General features: G+C 38.3%; 1 protein-coding gene and 1 long non-coding RNA gene across 2 annotated transcripts in view; one reads left to right on the forward strand and one right to left on the reverse strand.

Moving 5' to 3' along the window:
• Window positions 1-11,768, reverse strand: part of LCP2 (lymphocyte cytosolic protein 2) — a 35,387-nt gene extending 23,619 nt beyond the window's left edge. The window contains exons 1-3 of the mRNA XM_035338836.1: window positions 11,278-11,768; window positions 8,116-8,178; window positions 2,761-2,807 (exon numbers count right to left, since the gene is read on the reverse strand). Of these exons, the coding sequence (XP_035194727.1) occupies window positions 2,761-2,807; window positions 8,116-8,178; window positions 11,278-11,355 (188 nt within the window). The 5' untranslated portion in view covers window positions 11,356-11,768. The remainder of the gene's footprint in view (window positions 1-2,760; window positions 2,808-8,115; window positions 8,179-11,277) is intronic.
• A 3,284-nt stretch (window positions 11,769-15,052) lies between these two features.
• LOC118173889 lies at window positions 15,053-15,857 on the forward strand. The gene is made up of 2 exons (XR_004754431.1): window positions 15,053-15,392; window positions 15,804-15,857. It is a non-coding gene; the product is annotated as an uncharacterized LOC118173889 (long non-coding RNA).
• Window positions 15,858-23,257: the final 7,400 nt, after the last annotated feature.

Consider the following 23,257-nt stretch of genomic DNA (forward strand, 5'->3'; position numbering starts at 1 on the left):
ATACATACATATATATATTTAGCAGAGTTTTCAATAAAGAGTTCAGGCCTTTTAATGGAGAGTTCTAAAGATTTTATGAAGTATTTTAATTTTCAAAATAATATTTACATTATTTTTGGTATTTAAGGATAAGACACAAGCCTGTAACATGTCTGATGAAGATTAACATCTAAAGTAACAATTCTTTAAATAATAAGAGAAAATAGTGGAGGAGTTTATTAGTTTCTGAAAGTGACCCATCATACTGTTTGTTTGTAATGACAATTGTTATCTACCTAGACACTGAAAGATTCCTTTAAATGTCACAGAATCATCCCCAAGAAATGGCACAGTTACATTCAAAACTTGATCAGTAGAGTTGTTCACATGTATGTATTTAGTAAAACCACATACTCAGCTCAGGAGGTCTGCATCAATGTATGCCGTGGTTTGCACACCTTGTACAGTTGCAAGGGCTGGGTTGTATTCTCAGTACATGTAGGTCAGCATAACACTGGTAAAGTTACCGGAGATCGATCTCTCTTTTATACGTGCTGTTTATTTATTCCATTGGCCCATGCTGTAAGTTCAATACTTGCTGTCTATGTTGAGACATTTTTGCAGCATATACTCGGATTTCAGCACTGCCATTAAGTAGATCAGGTTCTGGAATTAAAATATGCTCATGTGCATTTCAGGTTGTATAAAAACTTTTCCTACCAGATGACTTTTCCATTATGGTATAAAAGTAAGGAGTGAATGTTTTCTAGAAGCACCTTCCATTTTGGTGAGAATAAGGAGGTTCTGAAGTAATGAAATGAATTAAAAGAATTAACCAGATCTACCCATCAATTTTATTCTGATTTTTTGTTTGTTTCTTTTAAATGACAACCATTTATTTTCCCTGTTGAAGCTCTAAATTCTCGTTTTAAACAGTGGCATACGTGGAGGATCACATATCAAAGTATCCTTTCTCCATGTATATTCACAACATTCTAGTGAATTGTTTCCCTGTTGGTAAGTGTGGCAAAAGCTGAGAACAAGTGTATTCAGATTTATTAATTTACTTATTCAGTTTTTTCAGGTTGTGAACTGAGTTTCACTGCTCTTCTAAAGCTCTTGATTTCAGGTTCTCTTGTTGAGAAACTCAAGAGATCTGACTAGAAAAGGCTGTTGGCTTTCTGCTAGAGTGTTACATAGTATGAAGACTGTGAAAATAGAATTTGTGGAGCACTTTTGATATATCAGTAATTAGAAGAGGAGCTATGAGCAACTCAATATTATTAAAATTTAACTGTTCACCCATGACATTAAAATATCTCACGTCTTTGTAAGACATTGCATTGACCACTTTAGACTTACGAATTTGAAAGAAAATCACCAAAAGTTGTCAAAATTAGAAGTTAGAACAAGGAGAACACAAGGAAAATTTGCGAAAGTAAGAGGAAAAAATTATTAGGGAATTATAAGCAATTCGTTTTACAGTATAGTGATGGGAGTTTTCCCACAGACAATCTGGTTTAACTCTGTTCCCTCAGTCTCACCAGCCATAGTTAAATATTGCTATTAGTTGACACTTCAGAAATGCCAAAACATCTGGGCATCTTTTTTATAACATCAGGGCTCATTTACTAGCACATCATACCCCACCAGTCCCTATTATCAGGAAATTTATTCTGTGAAAACATAGATACGATCTTAAGAAACACATCATGTTGGAGGCTTTCAAGTTCAAGTCCTTGCATATCTGATCTGAACAGAGGTAACTTTTTGCTGTCAGATCTGGCAGCCATCTTAACTGTCAGCACATGAATGTGACAGACCACATTGGTTTTCAAATTTTTTCGGTATTTTTAGCTTCACCAAAACATTTTACACAAGCTGTCATGCATCAGAAAAAAAAAAAAAAAAAGTGAAGTAGACTGTGTCTACTAGCAAGGTTAAAATATGCAGAGAGGGAAGGGAGTCTGGGAAATGAGCAAAGCACAAATAGCCATTTTGGAACGACTTGAGTTTCTTCTCTCTTAGTTTGTTTAGAAGACCATGAAGAGCTCCATGTTAGAAAGAGCTCATTGTAAGGAACCTTCTAACTTCCAGATTAAATATATGCTTGAGAACTCACAGCAAAATAATGTCCTTCATCCATCATGAAATACTAAAAGTTAGTATCTCTGTTACTCGGTAATGACTTAACAGGAATATTGTTCTTTAGTAACTTCTATGAAATTATGAAAGCTATCGAGATGAGTTCAAAACCTTTTCAAGGCCTAACTCACAGGAGCAAAGGAAAACTATATAACACTAAATTAAATGTTCCAGTTTGATTTATCTTTAATGTCTACCTAAAGGGAAAAGCACATGATGAAAAATACTTTAACTCCTCAGATCTTGTGTACATATCTGATTTTTTTTTAATTTTTTCTTTGAGTAAGTGTCAACACTTAAGCAGTGAACAGTTAAATCATACTTTCAAGGTAATACTCAAAAAAAAAAAAAAAAAACAACAAAAAACTTCTGTGTAATTGCTATCAAAAAAGAATTCATGAATGAGTACTTTTGAACATCCCACAGACAATCTTTTTATATTGTTTCATTGTGCTTGAGCTATCATGACAACACTCCTTTATTTTTATGTTGGAACATTCTTCTTTTTCTCCTAGCACAATATATTTACAAGGCTCTAACTAATCACTTCAAATCATTTTCCTGATGTTTGCTGTGAGTTTTCACTGCACATCAGTTAAGATGGTTTTTATTGTTAAATGGTATATTTTTACTTACGGAACTCTGAGTTTGGGAAATTTCTGAATATCATTTTCAGACATGTTCTGCAAAGGAAACATATGGTATATATCACAAACTTGTCCACAGAACACCCTGTGACTTAGAGAAGCTAGCATATTAAAAAATGTGGCATGAATTTTCAACTGATATATAAATAAAGTTAAGATAAGCAAGATAACGGTCTGCCAACCCAACAGCTCACTATTAAGTAAAGTTTAAATAAGAGAAGTGAATTCATTTTAATCAAAAATTCCCTCTACATTTTTCTTCGTTTTGCTGGATGTTGGTTTTTGTTTTATGTTCCCATCAGTTGTATCGAACTAGATAGCAGTTTAATAAACACCACGTGTATATGTTTGCACACAAATGAATCCAACAAACTAATTCATCACATGTCTAATAAGTGTTTCTGTATCTAGAATGATTTAAAGTTAGCTGGAAAAAGGGAGATTCCTAATGAGAAGTAATATCTTAAAACAGGGCTTACCAGGTGTCCTGGTTTCAGTTAGGACAGTTATTTTTCCTCCTAGTAGCTGGAAGGGTGCTATGTTTTGGATTAGGATGAGAAGAGTGCTGATAACATGCTGATGTTTTAATTGCTACAGAGCAGTGCTTACACCAAGCCAAGGACTTTCAGCTTCTCGCTCTGTCCTGCCAGCGGGCAGGCTGGGGGTGCAGCAAGAGCTGGGAGGGGACAGACCCAGGACAGCTGACCCCAACTGGCCAAAGGGGTATTCCATACCATCTGACGGCATGCTGAACAATATATAGGGGTGGCTGGCCGGGGTGGGGGGCCGGCTGCTCGGGGATAGGCTGGGCATTGGTCAGCGGGTGGTGAGCAATTGCCTTGTGCATCAGTTGTTTCATACACATTATTATTATTCTTATTTCCTATCTTAATAAACTGTTTTTATCTCAACCCACAGGCTTCACTTTCCCGTTTCTGTCCCCCATCCCAGAGAGGGAGGGGAGAGGGTGAGCAAATGGCTGTGTGGTGTTTAGCTGCCGGCCGGGTTAAACCACAACACTCCTTTTGGTGCCCAACGTGGGGCTCGAAGGGTTGAGATAATGACAGATCTGACCAGAGTCTGTTAAACTAAAATTGGTATAAGTATTAGAGCTGCTTAATAGTTGCTAGTCACAATGTTGATTGCTTTAATCTCAAGTCTGCTGTGCCTGTATTCCAAACAGAGTTTTATAGCACATTGCTTTCTGTATGTGATCCCTGTCATGCTGTTTATCCTTTCCGGGCCCTGGTTTAAGATCGTTATGGTACTGTGCTGTGTAACAATAGCTTACGATATGATGAAATATCTGGCCATGACTCTAACTTGGTATTTGTGCTCAGCGCTGTCATCAACTCTGTACTTTGGAAACTATATCTCGGAAACTATTAACAATTACACCTACTGCCTTTTTTCATCATGGAGCCAATCTGTGGAGGGGACAGGGGAAGATATTTTTCCTTACTTGTTCACTCTCCCTTTCTCCTTCAGCACCCTCTTATCCCCCGAGCTAGTTACGATAGCTCTCCAAGATGTTGAATATCCTTGGGATACTCAGACCAGCATGTTCTTGTTGTTATGTCTCCTGAATGCGCTTCAGGTTTTGTTTAAGGTTAAACAACTACTTAGGAATCTCATCCAGAGACCTGTCCTGAGGCGGGATAATTGTGAGTGGCAGGGAGTGTGGGAGGATATGGGCAGGTGGCTAGAGCAGTGGGCACCTCTGATGCTTTGGAAATTCACCCCTGAACAACTGCAAAATCCTAAAAAACTGGTAGAATGCTTGAAAAAAGGGTGTCATGACTCTGTCAGTTCCAAAGTGACACAACTCACTGTAGTGTGCTGGGGCCTGGCCTATGCCTATCGAGCTGCAATTGATGCTACTATCAATGTAGTGACAGACCCTGCAGCCACTCCAAGTCCTGTGACAGGCCCAACAGCCACACCAACCGAGCTGGACCTGCCCAATCAAACCTGCTACGTACAGTAGAAGGGGATAAAGTTCCTGTAGAGCACATAAGAAACATGCTGGGTAAAACAGTCTGGGCTACTCCTGCCTCAGGAAAAGGCAAACCCATTCATGGGATTGCTTTTGCTCAAGGACTTGGATGCACTTGGTGGGTAATGCAAAAGAATGGGGAGGTCCGGTGTGTACCTCAAGGGGATTTAATACTGGGTGAGAATAGCCCATGAGTTCAGTTGTATTATGTTAATTATTATATAATACTGTGTGTCATCACTACCATAATTGCTATATACCACAGATGAAAATGGTGGTAATTAGAATATATTGGAAAGAGTGTAACCTGAGCATGACATAAATGGTATGGAATATGGGGTGGATATATGGCCTGGTTTCAGTTAGGACAGAGTTATTTTTCCTCCTAGTAGCTGGTAGGGTGCTATGTTTTGGATTAGGATGAGAAGAGTGCTGATAACATGCTGATGTTTTAATTGCTGCAGAGCAGTGCTTACACCAAGCCAAGGACTTTCAGCTCCTCGCTCTGTCCTGCCAGCGGGCAGGCTGGGGGTGCAGCAGGAGCTGGGAGGGGACAGACCCAGGACAGCTGACCCCAGCTGGCCAAAGGGGTATTCCATGCCATCTGACGGCATGCTGAACAATATATAGGGGTGGCTGGCCGGGGTGGGGGGCCGGCTGCTCGGGGTTGGGCTGGGCATCGGTCAGTGGGCGATGAGCAATTACATTGTGCATCAGTTCTTTCATACACATTATTATTATTCTTATTTTCTATCTTAATAAACTGTTTTTATCTCAACCCACAGGCTTCACTTTCCCGTTTCTGTCCCCCATCCCAGAGAGTGAGGGGAGAGGGTGAGCGGACGGCTGTGTGGTGTTTAGCTGCCGGCCGGGTTAAACCACAACACCAGATGAGCTATTCTTTTAGGGATCAATCTCAAATTAATGGGATGTGCGAAGTTAAAAATCAAGTAATTTGCTTTTCTGATTTGGGTTCTGATCCAGTCCTTTATGTGTGTTCAGTGGTAACACTGACTCACAGGCCAGGTTAAAATCCATCCTTGCTTTGCTTCTCAAAATAACTGTAACTAAAACATTCCTTGGCATAGCACATTTCAAAGGCTTATTAAAACACTTGTAGTTTGAAAGCAACGTGCAAGTCAACTGTCCTTTGGAAAGAACAGTTCCCGGTAGGGAAGGCAGACTCCTAACATAGATCCTGATTTTAGGCTCTTTTGCTTCACATCTTTTTTAGCTAAAATATGTCGAAATAATACAGAAAAATTTAAGTGACTTCATAAGCTAGATACATTGAATTTCTTCATGTCTGCATGGTAAAATCAGACAAAATTGTGCATGACTGCAAAATCTGAGGGTAAAACTCTACATTTTAAAATTGAGCATGATTTGCTAGAGGAGATGAGAACTTTGAGCTATGAACCTATCTGTAACATCACAGTGTATGTAAAGTCACATGCTGTAGTGGAGATAAAATCACATCATAGTGGAGATGTAGCTGGAGGACTGCTTGGAATTAAGAGCAGCCTTAACGGCCTAACAAAGCTCACGTACTTTTTACTTTTTAACAAGTCGTTCTAAAACTGTGGGGTGGTGGAGGGCATTCACCCTTCTGCCATAATGATGCAATTAGATTGCAGGTTACTCCTGATGTGAACTGAGATGTGCCAAGTGCTGACAGCTTTACCAATGCTCCTGTGGAGAGAGTTGGCCCCTCTCTTCTTTCATCATGTTGTGCCACTCCGAGTGTAGGACAGATGAGTGTGCTATGAAAATTTTTGAGGAAGTGTTTTGCTTAATTAATGAAAAGCTTTGCAAACCCTCTTTGGAACATGGATGATAGACTGCTTCTTTCTGTCTTTCTTACTGCCGGCAATAAGTAGTTCTAATTACACATTGGTTTACAATGCTATCTGCACTTCACAGGACACAACAAATCCTAGCTGTGCTTTCAAGAACTATTTTGCCTCTGGGTGTATTCACAGAAGTAAAACACAGCAAAAATGTACTCCCTTTATGGAAACATCCTGCAGGATTTACTAAAGCATCTTCATTTTTCTAAAGGCTTTTTAAGTTTCTCTCTGGAACTCTATTCTGGCAATAAACCTGACTGATGTTGTGGGGTAAAAATCTCATAAAGGGCCATGTTGCCCTTTTAAATCTTAGAGAATTTTATTAAAGTGAGTTATGTGGAATCCCTGTGGTTTTATTCCTACTACATCTCAACTGGAATTTTCTTGTGGTAACCAGTAGATACTTAATAGAAAAGCACCCCTTGAATGTACAAGGAGTTTCTGAAGAATGCTGCACTCTGAGCTATTTATTTACAGAAGCACCTTGGAAATAATACATAATTACAAAAAGTACTTTAGGAATAGCACAATTATTGTTCTTGTTATTTTCAGCTCAAAGTTCTAGTATTTCAGAATGTTTCTGGAGCGAGAACTCCCTCTCCAGTGCTTGAGCTAAGGAGAATCTCTTAGGGGTAGGTAGAATAAATTCTTTGCCATACATCTGAATAATTCTGACTCCACCCAGTAGGAGGGAGGTGTAATATCCTGTTCCTGCAAGAGATCTTTGACATTTTTATGTTGTAGTTCAATGCAGTGTCAGAAAGGTTGATATTTACTACAAGAAAATTAAAAATAAGAAGGTTTTAAAAGAAATCTGCATTGATTTCTTCACTATGACTAATAATACAGGTGATCGAAATGCCTAACTTTGGGAAAAATAGAATAAGCAATATTTGGAAATAAAATAGAAATGAAGGAATGATAAAAAGCTGTTACACATCTTCACGCATGTGTACTTAAGACCTGAAAAACAACAGCTGTGTAAATGGGAGTTGTCAGCTTTTCTAAAGTTAGGCTAAGTCATTGGTACAGCCTGGACCAGTCCTGATATAGACCCAATGGGACTTTGCTTATTAGTTTTGATGCTCTTATAGTTCATTGATTATGCATATTGCTGCAGGAAAAAAAGAAGAAAAAAAAATATCTTAACTGTAGAGTCCGCATCTTCTTGTAGGAAAGGACAGTTAATAAATGTGAGTTTTCTGTAGTTAGTATTTGAAAACAAGCATATCCTATAAAGGAAGAGATGAATTCAAGACAAGACTGTGGCTTTATAACTTCCTTGTCTGTTTAAAATATGCTAAAATATTTGCATATCAAACAACATGTTTGGGTTCCCAGCATTCCATATTTAAAGCAAAATGTCTGGCTGATTTTAGCAAAGGTGTCTACTTCTCATATTTATACCTAAGTAACCATCTGCAAGCTAATTGTCAGTGCAAAGTAAGGAGGAGTGCCAACAATCATTTTAATCAAGAAATTTTACAACGCTACTTACCAAAAACCTTTGTCCACTTATGCTGTGCTTTCTCACAACTTTCTCACAGTCCTTATACTTTAACTGTCAATAAAAAGAAGATGGTTATTGCACCCTTAATTATAAGAATGGATTAAGGTATTTAGACACACAGCTAGCTTTGAATAGATGCTTCAAGTTACCCTTTTGTATGCTACAGCCTATTATGTCTTGTCTGCCCTAGGAATCTCAGGAGCTAACATACTTTTTACTCTTTATCAGTATAAAGCCATTGAAAAAATCTGCAGCTCATGACCGTGCTTATATTTTATTAATTTTTTTCAAAACTGTACTGTACAAATGGCTCATTTTCTTCTGTAACCACGGTGTTTTGGTGTTGTTTTTTTTTGGACAAAGATCCTTCAGTGGACTTGAGTATTTTCATCCCTTTAGGAACAGTCAGTTCCTTATATTGAAACAGATCACTGTGGTACTGGCTAGGATGAGCAGTTGTGAAAACAAACAAACAAACAAACAAACAAAAAACACCAGGAAATGAAAAACTGTTGTGAAAAACACCAAAGCCTTAGTATCTTGGAATCATGAAGCCCTGACCCCAATCCCAGTCCCCATTATTGAAAAGCTGCTTCTTCTGGACTGAAACATTGCTTGTTAATCCTGCAAATTACCCATAATATTTGGAAAGCTTTTCTACAATATTATGTTTTATAGTAGCAGCTGGGGCAAGGACATGCATTTCAGAAGCTGAACATGTGCACAAGAAAAGAAAGCTCCTGATAATTCAATAGTAAACTGAGGGACTCGAGGGGGGGGAGGAGGGGGAATGGACATAATAAGACATGATTCTTAAATATTTCCAATGAGGGCCTTAAGTTTTTTTTTTATTTGAACAAAAAGTCTGAATGCAGTAGTGAGCAATAGCTACACTTGGTAGTACTCTTCAGTGTGTTTGAAGCCTAATCTCTTTTTCTTAAAATAACTGATGAAAAATACTGTTTAGTTGTTTATATATAACCCCCAGGATATTACAAATTTGAACATCTTTGCTTTTGCTAAAAAAAAAAAAAAAACAAAAAACAAGTCTTTAGAAATTATTTGAAGTTTTGTTTCTTTACTGTTCCTTTCCTAATTTGAATGCATGGTTTACATTAACATCAGCTCTAAGTTAACACATCTAGAAACATAAATTAGATGTTATTACCATTAAGGGTGAAAAATTTTTATTTGACAGAAACTGAGGTCTTCATACCAGGAATACATCACAGTATTGATACATAAATCACTGACTTGTGCTGGCTAGCTTTTTCTAATACAAACATGTAAGCTGACAATGAAGTGACTAAAATCTTACCATTGCCCTGTGTCATGACCAATCACTTCAGGTGAGAGAAATTTGAATGGAATTGTCACCTTTGAAAACCATCCCTCAATTATCTCAGATTAATTAGAAAAAAAATGCTTATTCCTCTTGGGCTTGAACTTGGACTTTAACACAAGGCTGCAAACCAAATATATTTGGATGAAAATAAAGCATTCCTAACATTAGAGCCTTTGATTACATGTGTGAGGGAAGTTTCGGTTAATTTCGGGAGAAGGTCACTTATAGCAGTAGCTCAGAGCTGGCTGACACCACTGTCTGACACAGACTTGCTAGACAATTTTAAGCAGTTTTTCTTTGCCCTGACTCACCTCTCCAAAAGCAGAATGCCAATATTATCTCTGTTATCTCTGTCCTGGGGGTGGGGGTACGACATGACACAGGACCGGATCAGTAGAAGGGAGGTATTCAGAAATTGTCAGCTCTTTCAGGAAGCCATTTCCCTTGTGAGTCTCTTGGAAATGGTGTCCCAAACCAGCATGCACCAGTGTCATAATCTTTTTCTTACTTGTCTGAAGCTGACTATTGATAATGATTGCATCTGGTCGTCTCTGATTCTTTGTTGCACTTCATTGTGCCACCAAACCCTGCACCCTAGCAGTAGAGGTTTGCAGGTAGTTGGCAGTTTCACTTCTCTGGAGATTTTGTAGACATGGACTTTGCTTTTGATCTGCCTATCTTTATTAGCTAGTTTTGAAATCTAGTTTCAAACTTGCCCCAACTCCTCAAAAAAAAAAAAAAAAAAAAAAAAAAAATCCATGAAAACTTCTGAAACAAAGAATTTTCCATGATTACTAAACCAAGCCCAAAACTGCTCCAGCTTTTTACAAGACTGGTCTGACAGCACACTTAAAAATGAACCAGGTATGCTCGTATGGCTTGAAAATGTTCCCAGGGTTGAACAATTTCAAGCAATGTTTCCCACTGCTTGAAATTTTTCCATTTGCTCGATCTGAATGTTAGATTATCTCAGGTGAACTGAAAAAAGAGTGATTTGCAGAGAACACATAGAAATGAAATTTCATTAAAAATGACTCAGTTACACATTCTTGGGCAATTATAAATGTGTCAGCATTGCTGTGCAGAGGTTATACATCAGCAGGGAACTGCTGTAGTGGCTTGCAAACTATTTCGTCAGTGAGGAAAATTCTCCACATTGTAAAATGAAATTTATAGATGGTCACCAGTGAAAGAGATGTCAAAATAAACAGTAGTTCCTAGCTAGTCACACAAAATAACTTTGGAAAAAGTAATAGTGACAGGACGAAAGGGATGGCTAATAATCTTGAGCCAAGAGCTTTGTCCAGGAAGTTTTAGAGCAGGGAAGGCAAAAGGTTTTCCAACTGAGCCTAAAAAAAAATAGGAGCACATTTATCTACTACTGTTAAATTTCTAGATGGGTTCTCATGGATGCCTTGATCAGCAAAGACATTCAGAAGATCATTTGAAAACAATGACCAACTTGAAAAAAATCTTGTTTCTGAAAATCAGTGAAGACAACCTAGGAAGCCTGTAGTTTTTACACAATAATGTTTTTCACTGCTCTTAGTAGATTTTATATCAGCAATTGTTGTAGTAAATTGTATGTTATCACTGAAAAGCCACCATTTTCTCTTATACCCAATTTAAAATATACTTTCAAGATTCATCTGCAGGTTTCACCCACTCAGCCTCTTAACTGTCAGTGGTTTTGCTTTTATTTTTGCATCAAGCTTTGCCCAACATAAGCCATATCAATTTTGAACAAACATTGTCACAGTAGTTTGTTCCCCCATTACACAAAGATGAAACACAGTTAAACTTACTGTCTTAAAATATTCTGCTAATTCATCTGGGTTCCACGTAGCCACCTCTGAGCGGTAGGGAATGTTGCGCGGATCCATGGTAAGTTTGCTCCTCCGGGCAGTCAGAGAATGCTCATGCCAATGCTGTCGATGAAGCAGCCATATATTCCGTGTGGGTGACCACCTCCAGCAAGCCGAGTAAGTCCTTGCCCAATATCCAGCTCTTTCCAAGTTCTGTTTTATTTTTTTTTTTAATATTTTTTTCAGAACAACGTTGTTAGCACATCCAAGAGAGATACTGCTTCCTCTAGTACAAAATGGTCTCTTCTCAGAAAAGTTGTCAGCTAGACAGCCTTACCACTTCCTTTGTCTGAATATAAATAAGTAAATAAGGAAGCACAGCAACACGTTCAAAATGCTCTGCCTCCTACATATAAGTAAGCTCCTACAGACCCTATTTGCTTGTAATTGCATACATAAATATTTGCAAATTTACACATGCTATACAGTATACAAATATTGGCAAAATAGCTGCACAGATCGTCACTGCTTCTGTGCAAGCCTAGCCCTGGCAAGACCCCCAAAACAAGGAAATGTTCACTTCTTCAGTGTATCTCAGTAGCTGAAGTGTTGTGTTGGCTTTCTCTGATTTGTACAACCATAAAAGGTTATTGTTGGAGTTGACCATGAGTTGGGAGTGGAATTACAGTCAGCATTTTTCAGTCCCTCAAATTTGGGATGATTATTTCTCATTGAAACTAAAGATTGGACAAAATTAGATGAAAATTTATTATATTGTCATCATTTCTCCCTCCAGCTCTGTTTTTCAGCTACCTCTAATGAGGACGTTGTGTCTGAAAAAGAATCCACATAACCGTAATTTCACCAGAGGGATACTATATACGCTGCATGTGTAGCCAATTCATGTATCATCTATTCAGGAAGTTGGTGAGACTTCACTTAGCAATTCCCAATGTACCTGTTTGTTTGAGGTGGTACTTTTTGTTTGTTTGTCCAGTCTCCCTTTTCTTGATGTGGAGCTTCCTACCAACGTTGTGCGGATGTGAATACTTGGCATCACTATTCACAGCTTCTCCAGTAGACTGGACAAAAGATGGTATTTAGTGAACTTACTGTATTGGAAAGAATGTTTCTAGTTGTGAAGTTCAGAAGCACTGGAAAGGGAAATTTCTCTCTTTCTAATTAAATTATTACTCCTGCTATTTCTAGTCCTTCTAATATTGCATCCAAAATTTGCAAGTCCACTACATACAGCTTCAAGTCTCTATAGTATTACACTAAGTGTTTTTTTTTCTTTTGAAATTCATAGTCTGCTTTAAGTAGCTTACTTTTTTCAGGACAATTATTTTGGGAAATTATGGCAGCAAGTTATTTAAAACTCTCCACAAGTAAACCACTGCAACAGCTGTTCTAAACAGTGTAGTCTTTATCAAATACATGATATAGTTGTGTTTTGTTGATTCTTACTTTAGTAACTGACCTGTATAAATCATCTGAGGCATATACATGCATTATCACAGAAATATCGTCATCGCTTCATTTTAAATATAGATCTGGGGAAGAAATAGGATTAAATTAACATGTGACAAAAGATCTGCAAGCGAAAAATAGTTTTGATGGTGTATCTTCACCAGTAGTAAAGGTAAGAGTAAACAGCGTACATCTCAGACTCCGTATCACACACCATGTCTTTTAACAGAGAAACAAGTTTCTTTTACTGCAGAGACAGGAAGAAGATGGTGTTATAATTTCTAAGCATTTGTTCTATTACAGCTTTTTGTTATCTTCCATGTGTTTCTGGAATCCAATTTCCATCCCCAATCCAGCATAATAGCTGATGTCAATTATGTTACTCCTTATTTGTACTATTATAAAAATAATTAGCCCAGTCAAAATTTATTTCATGTTGTTGAAGAAACACAGAATCATTTATTCAGATGCTGAGAGAAGAGAAAATCAGTTGTCTTTAAGGTCAAACTCCTAGTTTAGAGAGCCACATTTATCTCATCATTGTTATTTGCTCGGATCCCTTGTATGTCACTGTAAGTACACTATGCATGCATATTTCATGCATTTTGCAAAACCCAACTGTACACGTAACTGAGCTTTCTCTTTGTCTAGAACTTCTTTTTTGTAATGTGATAAAAACATAGGATGTGGTGGCCATGTCAGGCTTGCTGAGGAAACATAACTTTGAATTTTCTGCATTTGAATTTTCAGATATATTGCTAGGTTACTATAACAATTTTAAATTGTATTTCCAACTTATGTATGTATTTGAACATTTCGATGGAAAACGTTGCCCAACTCCCAAATAAGCATGGGTAAGTCATAGCCCCCTATCCCAACCAAGAGCTTGGGAGTTATTGTTTTAAATGATGCTTTTAAGTGCCTTTCTCTTTGGCCCAGAAATGCAATATGGCAAATACCACATTTCACAAAGTGAAATCTTGATCCTGGAAAAAAAAAAAAAAACAATTTCCTCACTCTTTCAGTTCTTCATGTATTTACTTTTCTAGTATTTCTCCACTTGTTTATTATTTCTCTTTCTCACTTCAGAGTCACAGCTGTTACCTCTAGAATTGGGACTTTCTAAGAGTGCCCCTGTTGCCTCCATTGTCTTCTGCACAGAGGAAGGCAATTCCAAAACTGGTGGCCACTAAGAGAGGAAACTGAAAGAAAAAGTTGAATGCCCACATTTGTATGAGTGCACATGCAAGAATCTCTAGTCAGATCCAGGTAGAAGCGCAAGGGAGGATGTCAGGGAAGCAACCACATCTGATTTTGATGGAGGAAGACAGAATGGCTGCAGAGATAGCATAGGGGTTGTTGAGTATATAACCAAGAGGCAAGGCCACAAGGAGCTCCTAGGAAAATATCTCATGTTTTACAGGCTACACACAGAAATTGGTTCATAACTAACTACATTTCAGAGGTGACAATCTTCACTGTCTGCTGGAAATAACCACGTTTGAATCTTAGTCATTAAATCTTATATTGCAAGAGAAGACAGAAATGAAGACACAATTAAGTGGTAGCAAAAGGTACATCTGTTCCATAATTTGTGTACTTTGTTGTATGTTTCAGATGGCAATCTTACATGAAATGGATTTTAAGCTCTTAGATTTTCAAATACTGAGAAATGCTGGTGTTACAGCTGTTATCAGGTGCATACCTATTCCATTTTGACCTTTTTTTACTCTTTTTAAAGAATAGGTCTTTTATAGTTAACGCCTGCGGTGACACAATGTTCACATAAAAAAAATGTGCCTCTTCAAATAAGAGCTGTCAATGGAACACTTCTTTCAGATGTAGCGATAGTCTGGTAACTTATATTTGAAAATGTGAGAATCTAACCATTGCAGGCAGCGCAGGAGGGAAATTCACACTGCCCACATTCTGCTGCCTTCAAAGAGCTTAAATATTTTCCATTTCTCTCATCTCTGGTGGTGTTCTGTCCCACAGCAGCTTTCTTTAAGTGGAATCAAGGACTTACTTTGAACAGTTTTCAGAATGGTTTATTTTTCTAGAAAAACTCAGTTTACTTGTCCATCTTCCTAGCACCAAGCAAAATAAAGTTCAAATTTCATATGGATTTGGTCCTCATGTTCCCAAAGCAAAGTGGATCTTTATAACAATTTTCTTTTGTCCTGCCCAATCTTGCTTTTAAAAATATATTTTCTTTCTTAAAAAAAGAAAAAAAAAAAAAAAAGCTTTTCTGTAAGCTACATTCTTCTATCCCAAGAATATTTACCATTGCCAGCCTAGATTTCCTTTTTAACATTGCAAAATCATACTCCCAAGCTGTATACCTGCCTAACATGGAAAAATGCTTTCAGTTTTATACCCTTTAGAAATCACCACTGTATTGTTATATATTCCCTGCTGTCTTTAATGATCACCGAGCTGCACTTTTTACTCCTCAAATCTCCTCATCCATTATTTCCTTAAATCTTAGAGTCAAGTTTTAACCTTGCGTTCCCTATACCCGTGCATTAAGAGGAGACACAACCCCAGTCTTTCCAAATTAACAAAACCCAGCTCTTCTGTGGGAACGGAACGATGAGCCTTCCTCCCCACCTAGTGGTTAGATCTCAGACCAACACAAAACACGAGTGACTGCAGTTCTCAAGCACAGGAACGAATGGCACAGTGAACTGCTGACACCGGACAAAAGTGAGGTTTGGGTTATAAATATGACACCTCAGTGGGGATGGCAGTCGAGGGGGATACTAACCCACCTGCTTGCATCGAAAGTGTAAGGTGCGAATAAAACTATGTCTGAGATTGTCGGTGAATTGTGTTAATTTGAGTAGGTGGAAATTTGCATTCAGGCAATTCAGAAATGCCTGAAATCCTAAAATACAACCACTAGAGTGCAGCTAAACTCTATTCGGGAAACAGAAAGATACATACAAATGCATACTAAGGTGCTGGAAGAAAAAAAGATAAAAGAAAAAAAAAAGTAATTTGAGGTATTGCAGCAATAATACTGTGCTTTGTTTCATTTTGTTTTGTTTTTCCAGGTAAATATTGTATTCCACTATATTAGGGTCATAAGTGGCATAATGTATCTAATTTTTCCAAAAAAAAAATAAAAAAATGGAGAGGAGAACAACTAACAGACCTTAGGAAATATCTATTGAAAAAGATGGAAAAAAATAAAAATAAAAATAAAAATAAAAAAAAATCTTAGTCTGGGAAAGGAAAGTTGGATAAAAGGAGAGGAAAAAGGGGCAAACACAGGGATTTTGGGCGATAGCAATCAGGTCTCCTCATGACCTTTGGATGTGAAAGTTTCTGCTAACAAGAAAACCAGCTGCAAGCTTGAAAAGTAGGAGTTCTAGATGGAAGAGCTCTCCTGTGCTGTATTTGGACTGAACAATACAATTCATAAACTGTCCAACAATGCCAGCTGTGCTTAGACTCATAAGAAAACTAAGTGGGTCAAAAAAATAACTGGAAATTAGTTTAGCAATGTGTATTTTGTGTACAGATCTGTACCAGCAAACAAACGGGTTTTCTAACTGAAGATGCAGGTTTGACATTGACATTGGAGTTATTTGCCCGCATGCTCTGGTATCCCCCTGAAGAGCTGAAGCAAAGTGGAAGGTGCTGTAACATGAGCAGCAGTGTACAGATGCTGCAGAGGCCACCAGTGGAATGGCAAATGAAAAGTGTCAACCTCAGAAGCTACTCAGAATGGTGGAGAAAAAAAATATGAGTTCAGGACTAAGGTATGCCTTATGGGATGATAGTTTTGCCTACTACTGGGCTTACGCAATTTTTTTATTTTTTATTTTTTGAGTTTATGGCTTTGAAAAGAGCTTCCAGCAGTGCAAATGCAATGGAAGAGACCTGTACAAACCGTGACAAGGGTTTGTCTGCGGTGCTCACATTTGTCTGGGACTGGAAATCAGCATCCAGGGGTTATCCTTAGATGGTGCCAAAGCCTGAGGTATTCCCAGTCAGCACTTGTGTAGGAGACTTTCTTCCATCCTTCCTTTTCTTTTCTTTCCTTTTCTTTCCTTTTCTTTTCTTTTCTTTTCTTTTCTTTTCTTTTCTTTTCTTTTCTATTTTCCTTTCTTTTCTTTTCCTTTCTTTTCTTTTCCTTTCTTTCTTTCCTTCTCTTTCTCTTCTATCTCTTCTTTTTGTTACATGCTTCTTTTTAAAAATTGAAAAAAACTTTTCTAACAAAGATGACTGAACAGTATAAAAAAGTGATTCTATTTTATCAAAGATTTTTTAAATATATTTCAATTTATCCAATTATTCTAAATATATAGCTAAATATATGATCATTGACTCAGCCCATTTGGTATTTATATAGGGTAAACTATTGGCACCAATAGAGATTATTGGCTGCAGACAAGAAGTTGTTTTATTACCCTAAACAAAGGTAACTTTACAGAACACGCAAAGTTTCCACTGTTTTCAGCTCAGCTCAGCTCAATTCAGTATTGAATTCTGGCCATTGTACCCATCACAAGAAAGGCTTGACAACCCAATTAAGAAGCAAAGAATTGCAGTTAAATTCAAAGTCAAAATCTGAAGTGAATGTTGCAATTGCAGAACATCCTGCCCATACACAGACTCAAAACTGGATTCCAATCCTGGAATACATAAAATCCTATAAATATTTAAGCAGCTCACTGAAGGAGTGATTTTGCAATGCTGAAAAAAGAAAAAAGATTCATGTGCTGTTATGCTGGTATATGTTTATTTCAGACTGTTATTTCAGACTGTTTGAGAACATTTTTGTGAATCCTAACATTTTCCTGAGAGTGGATTTCATACCAGGTAAGAAAATATTGTACTTGTGAGACCATTTTGATGAAGATATTTCAGCTTCTTGGTTACATCTGCAATGCAATGGGGCTATTCAGACATTCCTTCACCCCTGCAGTGTTGCTAGTGAACAGAGCAATAGGCTGGGACTCACAAGAAATGCACATCCTTCTGATCTTTGCTGCACACATTTTTTCCTTGCAAGGCTGAGAAGACACCATTCCATGGATGCCAGAACATTTCTTCCTCTACAGATTTCCTCAAGGCTTTTGAACCAGAAGTTTAGATGCATCTAGACCAGCATGGTCTGGAGGCACAAATGCCTAGGAGAAACAAAGAGCTGCTGCTAACCAATATAGTCTTGCGTATAATTTTGGTTTTAGTGTTACTTCCGTTTTCAGCATTTATATTTGTTTCTATGAGTGGCTCAGAGTTTCCAAACAGCTGAATTCTTGAACACCTCATGCTTTTCAGCTTTTGAGTGTCACCTTATATTCAAAATATATTCAAAATATATTCAAAAGGTATGTTCAAAATAAGAGATTTTTTTTTTCTGTGATGAATCATTTTGCATGTATTCTAATCTGTACTCATGTACATGTTACTATGAATGGACTTAGAAGCTGTTCTTTTTAATCCTCTGGCTCATTATGAAGGAGAATCAGCACAGATCAAAAGTAATTATTTGGGGCAATCCTGATCAGTTAGGTCTCTCATCCCAGAGACAGGATAAAGAAACAGCAATGTTTCTTTTGGATCTCACCTTGCTGTCCTTTGGTGCAAGGCAAATACATACGGTCACGGGGGTCAGGCCTGTCCATTGCCAGAGCAGCATAGGGATGGGATTTGGGTTTCCTTCACTGAAACTTTGGCCACATTGAAGTAAAGCTCTAAACCTCAGAAGGAAGACCCATGACTGCTGAACTTTCACACACACTTCAGGACAGCATTAGCTGGTGCTACAGCTGCAAGACATGGTCCAGTCCTAGGCCTCTGGGTTCCGTATTGTGCTGCTCCTGCTTTTGCTGACATAAGCATTGTTGCGACTTTATGTGGAAGTAGGATCAAGGACTCGGTTGTGTCAGCTAATCTAACAAAAATAGTCATTAAATGGTTAGTTTCAGACTGTAGCTCTTCCCTGATATGGCTTTGCTGTACGGCTATGCAACTCGTGCCTGCACGGAGTAGGAGGGGTAGCATAGAAGGAAAAATTTTTGGTATGGGTCTTCGCGTTGTCTGGGCTGAAACTTTAGGCAGCAATGCCAGTTCAAACTGTACATTAAATTACAACATAGGCAAAGCTTATCATCCAGAAAAAATTGAAAACGTCTTCATTTTAATTGTGTAGTTAATCTCATTTCACTATCTTTATCTGGCTGATGGGGCAGGCTCTATTTCTTGTGCAGGGCTTAAAATTACAGAATTAAAATCCTATTTTCCATCGAAAGATGAGCACTTATTTAGGTGCTTTTTACTATTTCACTGTTAGCCTTTGTTTAACACTGTTAGTTTAACAGGTTGCAGAATTTAGACTTTAGTTTCAGGTAGTTTTATCATAAATGACTTATAAATAATATGATCTGTGAAAGTGAAAGAGAGCTGAAGGCAGACACCAAAGTGTCTGAACTGTCTGCTACTTTAACAGTAAGTGCTGAAAGTTTCACACAACTGTCTACTTTTAACTATTCAACAAGTTCCTGTGTGTTTCTCATTCCATATCACTTTTAAGTTATTCAGGTTCAGTAGAGAATATTCTACTCAGTAGAGAATATTCTTCATGACTGCTGGAACTGGCTCTATGATACTAAGCCCATGAAATATTAGAACTGCTCTTCATTATACATATATTTGTTATTATTATAATTATTGTTTGCTATAGAAAGGCAATTTGTCACTGATGTTAGATTATGTGAAGAGAATTGCTTTCGTAGTGTCCATATTACCATCCTACTGGGTATTCTGCTCACCAAAATGGACTGTGATTAAGTTATCATGATTCGAAAAGTCACATAGTTATTTCTGGCCTACGTGCTCTTGGCTTGCAGGAGTTCAGGCACAAGAAGCTGTTTTGTTGCCTTCAGTGGTAGCAGCTCTTCATCCTAAGCCCTTCCTACTGGTTATATCATTTAGGTTTGACTGTCTTCTGCTTTCACTCCATGCCACTGTATTCAGGCTGTCCACTAGTACAAAAGTTAAAGAGAAGACAAACAAGCCCCATGTGCTTGCAGTCTTCTGTACAGGGAGCTGCTGTTATGATACAGTATACATGAGCACGCAGATTTTCTAGACTGTTATATCACTCACAAACTGACCTTGCTTATGAGGTAGCGTGTCTGGATGAGGAAGTAGAGTATATCAGGAGACTGCAAGAACCTGCTCTGCTAGCAGAAATCTCTCTGGTATACTTTATACAAAAGGCTTAGCTCTACTTTTCATCTGATTCTCACTTAGAGAAGTTCTGTCCTGGTATCACTTAAAAATGTTTGTCTGCATCATACATCCCTGGGTGTCAGAGCACTGAGGGCACTGACAGGCAGTAACAAGCACTGATGGCCCTGACCAGCTTCACCTGGGGCCTCCATTCATTCCCTGCCCATGGCTGGGGACTGTATTTAAGCTCAGCTCTGGTGGCTTTCAAGCTATTTGTTACTGAGGCTTCTAAGGGGGTACAAAGAGGTCTTTTTATATAAGGCAACTTTTGCTTTTTAGGAAAACTTTGTTTTTGAGATTCAGTTTGTGCTTTCTGTTCTGTATTGCACCAAGTCAGAGGCTTAATACAGTGCTTAAGTGGGGTTGATGAATGTGGGAATTGCTTTACTTATTTTCATTTAAAGACAAAGGGTGTTCTGTGCTCTTATTTAGGTCACCATTTCAGTTTAGGATGGTCCTGAATAGTAATGACTCTTCCCAATAATGGTGGCTTCTGGAGGATGAACTTGGGGGTAGGTTCCCTGATGCTGTTATTAACTATATGTGGGACTACCAGGTGCTTGTTCTTCCTCAGAATTTACTCTGATTTCTCAGAATCACAGAATTGTAGGGGTTGGAAGGGACGTTAAGAGATCATTGGGTCCAACCCCCCTGCCAAAGCAGGTTCCCTAGAGCAGGTTACCCAGGTAGGCGTCCAGATGGGCCTTGAGTATCTCCAGAGGAGACTCCACAACCTCCCTGGGCAGCCTGTTCCAGTGGTCCGTCACCCTCACTGCAAAGTTCCTTTGCTTGTTGATGTGGAACTTCCTGTGCTCCATTTTGTGGCTATTGCTCCTTGTCCTATCCCCACAAACCACTGAAAAGAGGTTGGCCAAGTCCCTCTGTCTCCCACACTTAAGATATTTGTAAGCATTGATAAGATCCCCAGTCAGTCTTTTCTCGAGGCTGAACGAACAGACCCAGGTCTCTCAGCCTTTCCTCATAGGGGAGATGCTTCAGGCCCTGTATCATGTTTGTGGCCCTCTGCTGGACTCTTTCCAGAAGAAAAGTTAATGGTGTGGTGATGAATTCCTTTGGAGATAAGATAGGGTAAGAAGATGGATGGAAGATAGAGGGAAGATAGCTAAGAAGCTATATGAATTTGGTTCTTTGCAGTGCAAAATGCATAAAAACCATATGGGAGAGCAATAACAAAGCTGAACTGTGCATCTTACATAGCTAGGTGTGTGCAGGTGCATGCTGGCAGTGGGACTCCAAGGGTAAATCCAAAACCTTTCCTAAAACATAAGTAAAGCTTCTGAAGTGCAGATGTCCTGTTAAGATGTCCTTGGATCACATCTGGGGCCTCTCTGCCTTTCTATGTAGCTGATATTTTTTCCCATTGTTGTGTACTTCCACAGCACCAGACTTGCTTTTGTGCTTTAATATATTCTGAGGTATGGGTGCAGCCCTCCAGAGGTTATCTGGTGAACTGTGTTTATCTTAATCCAACCAAGGTAAAATTGCTATTGATCTCCATCAAGTTCTGTAAGGAGAGTAACATTGTGCTAAGCCTCCTGGAGGTGATCTGGATAGGAATCTTGAATTTACTTGGCTCAGATGTCATTTCTAAAACAAAATTGTTACTATTTATGTGGCGATATGTATCTATAAATAGGAGGAAAGGGGGGACAACTTCCCTGCTCAAATAAATAGCAGCCAGTTGCTGCCTGCTTTTGGATGATGCTGAGAATCTCGTGGACAGCATAGCTCCTGAATGAGCTTTGGGTGCCTGTGTTAGTGGCTGGATGGGTTAACCAGAAAAGCAGTTTGTACCAAGGGACCTTGGGTTCCTGTTGGGTGCTCAACACCAATTGGAGCTGTATCAATACTACATCTTTTTTTGATGAAGCTGCACATACAATTGTATTTGATTTGGAGAAAAGTATGTGTTAATTATATAAATAAAAATCAGTGCTCTCTGGTTATTTAAGCTTTGGGCTTAAATAAAAATGGGGGTGTGAAAGGCTTCTCTTGTCTGCCCCTAGGATCTACTGTGGGATGAGATGGTCTAGCCTAAAGTCATGTGCAAAGAAGCAGGTTGGGTGAAGTCCAGAAAAATGCAATTTGTTGGAGCCTTGATAACATTGGGAATACTGGATTTAGAAAACACTGTGAAACTTTACATGCAAGCTTCCTAAAGGTAATATAAAAACATAAAAAATTCAAAAGTGTAGCAAGGTTGCAAGGTTGCAAGGATAAGAAAATCAAAGCAATTCTGAGACGAATGTCTGCAGAATCATGAGCAGAAAAAAATGAGCATTAACTGTTTTCTCAGGTGGTGCGCATCAGTCCCAGGTGGGAATCTAGAAAGGGAAGGCTGGAGGGGAAGGGGAAAAAAGTTGATTATAGGCATTCATTTTACTGCAGTACTTGTTGGATGAGATGCAAGGCAATTTTGTTATATTTCAAATGGGTTCAGGCTCTGGGAGAAGGTATTGCTTACAATGAGATGATCCTTATAATTTTTCCAGAAAGAAAGCCCAACTGGTAGCTGTTAATCCTGTAATGTCAGCTATGGGAGCAATCTTACCATGGTTACAATGTGTTTTAAGGTAAATATTTTTATTTATGAAAAAATAGTAGGCAAGCTAAAACCGTAGGTAGGACTGGGAAAGAATTCAAATCGTGCTTTAAGCACAGTGCTTTCTGAGGCAGAGTTAGTTATATTTGTGTTGTGAGCTGTGGTATTTCCATTTCCCAGTGTTTATTATAACAGAATTATTCAAGAATTTAGATCAGGTCTGAACACAGATTTTTTTTGACAGAATGATTGTTTTCCCTCTCCCAACCAGGCATATCACCACTTCCCATAACGAACCCTTGGAAATAAGGCATATGTAGTGTAGCGTTTCATAACTTAATTACTTCTAAATATATTTTTTTTTTTCTGAGAAGCAGTAAGTCACCTTCTCTGGTGTTTATAACAAAGAAAGCTAATACTGAATAAGCTACTGGTCAGAGATCAGGTGATGGGGAATCTTGCATAGGGAATGTAAATGTCAGTCTAACTGATGTTCTTCGTTATACTTTGCCCCTCCAAGCTTTGTGTGTGAGGAGGCCACATCTCTGAACTGCAGCAGCAAAGAAAATTGTGCCTATTTCCACCTAGACCACAATGACCATTTGAATCTTCCTTACAACTTTTTCTGACAATGCTGTTTTGCTGCTGCTGAGATAAGGGCATTATTGTAGCAACTACTTCCTAAACGTGTGGTTCTTA

Source organism: Oxyura jamaicensis, chromosome 13, assembly GCF_011077185.1.
Source record: "Oxyura jamaicensis isolate SHBP4307 breed ruddy duck chromosome 13, BPBGC_Ojam_1.0, whole genome shotgun sequence".
In the NCBI taxonomy this organism is placed as follows: Eukaryota; Metazoa; Chordata; class Aves; order Anseriformes; family Anatidae; genus Oxyura; species Oxyura jamaicensis.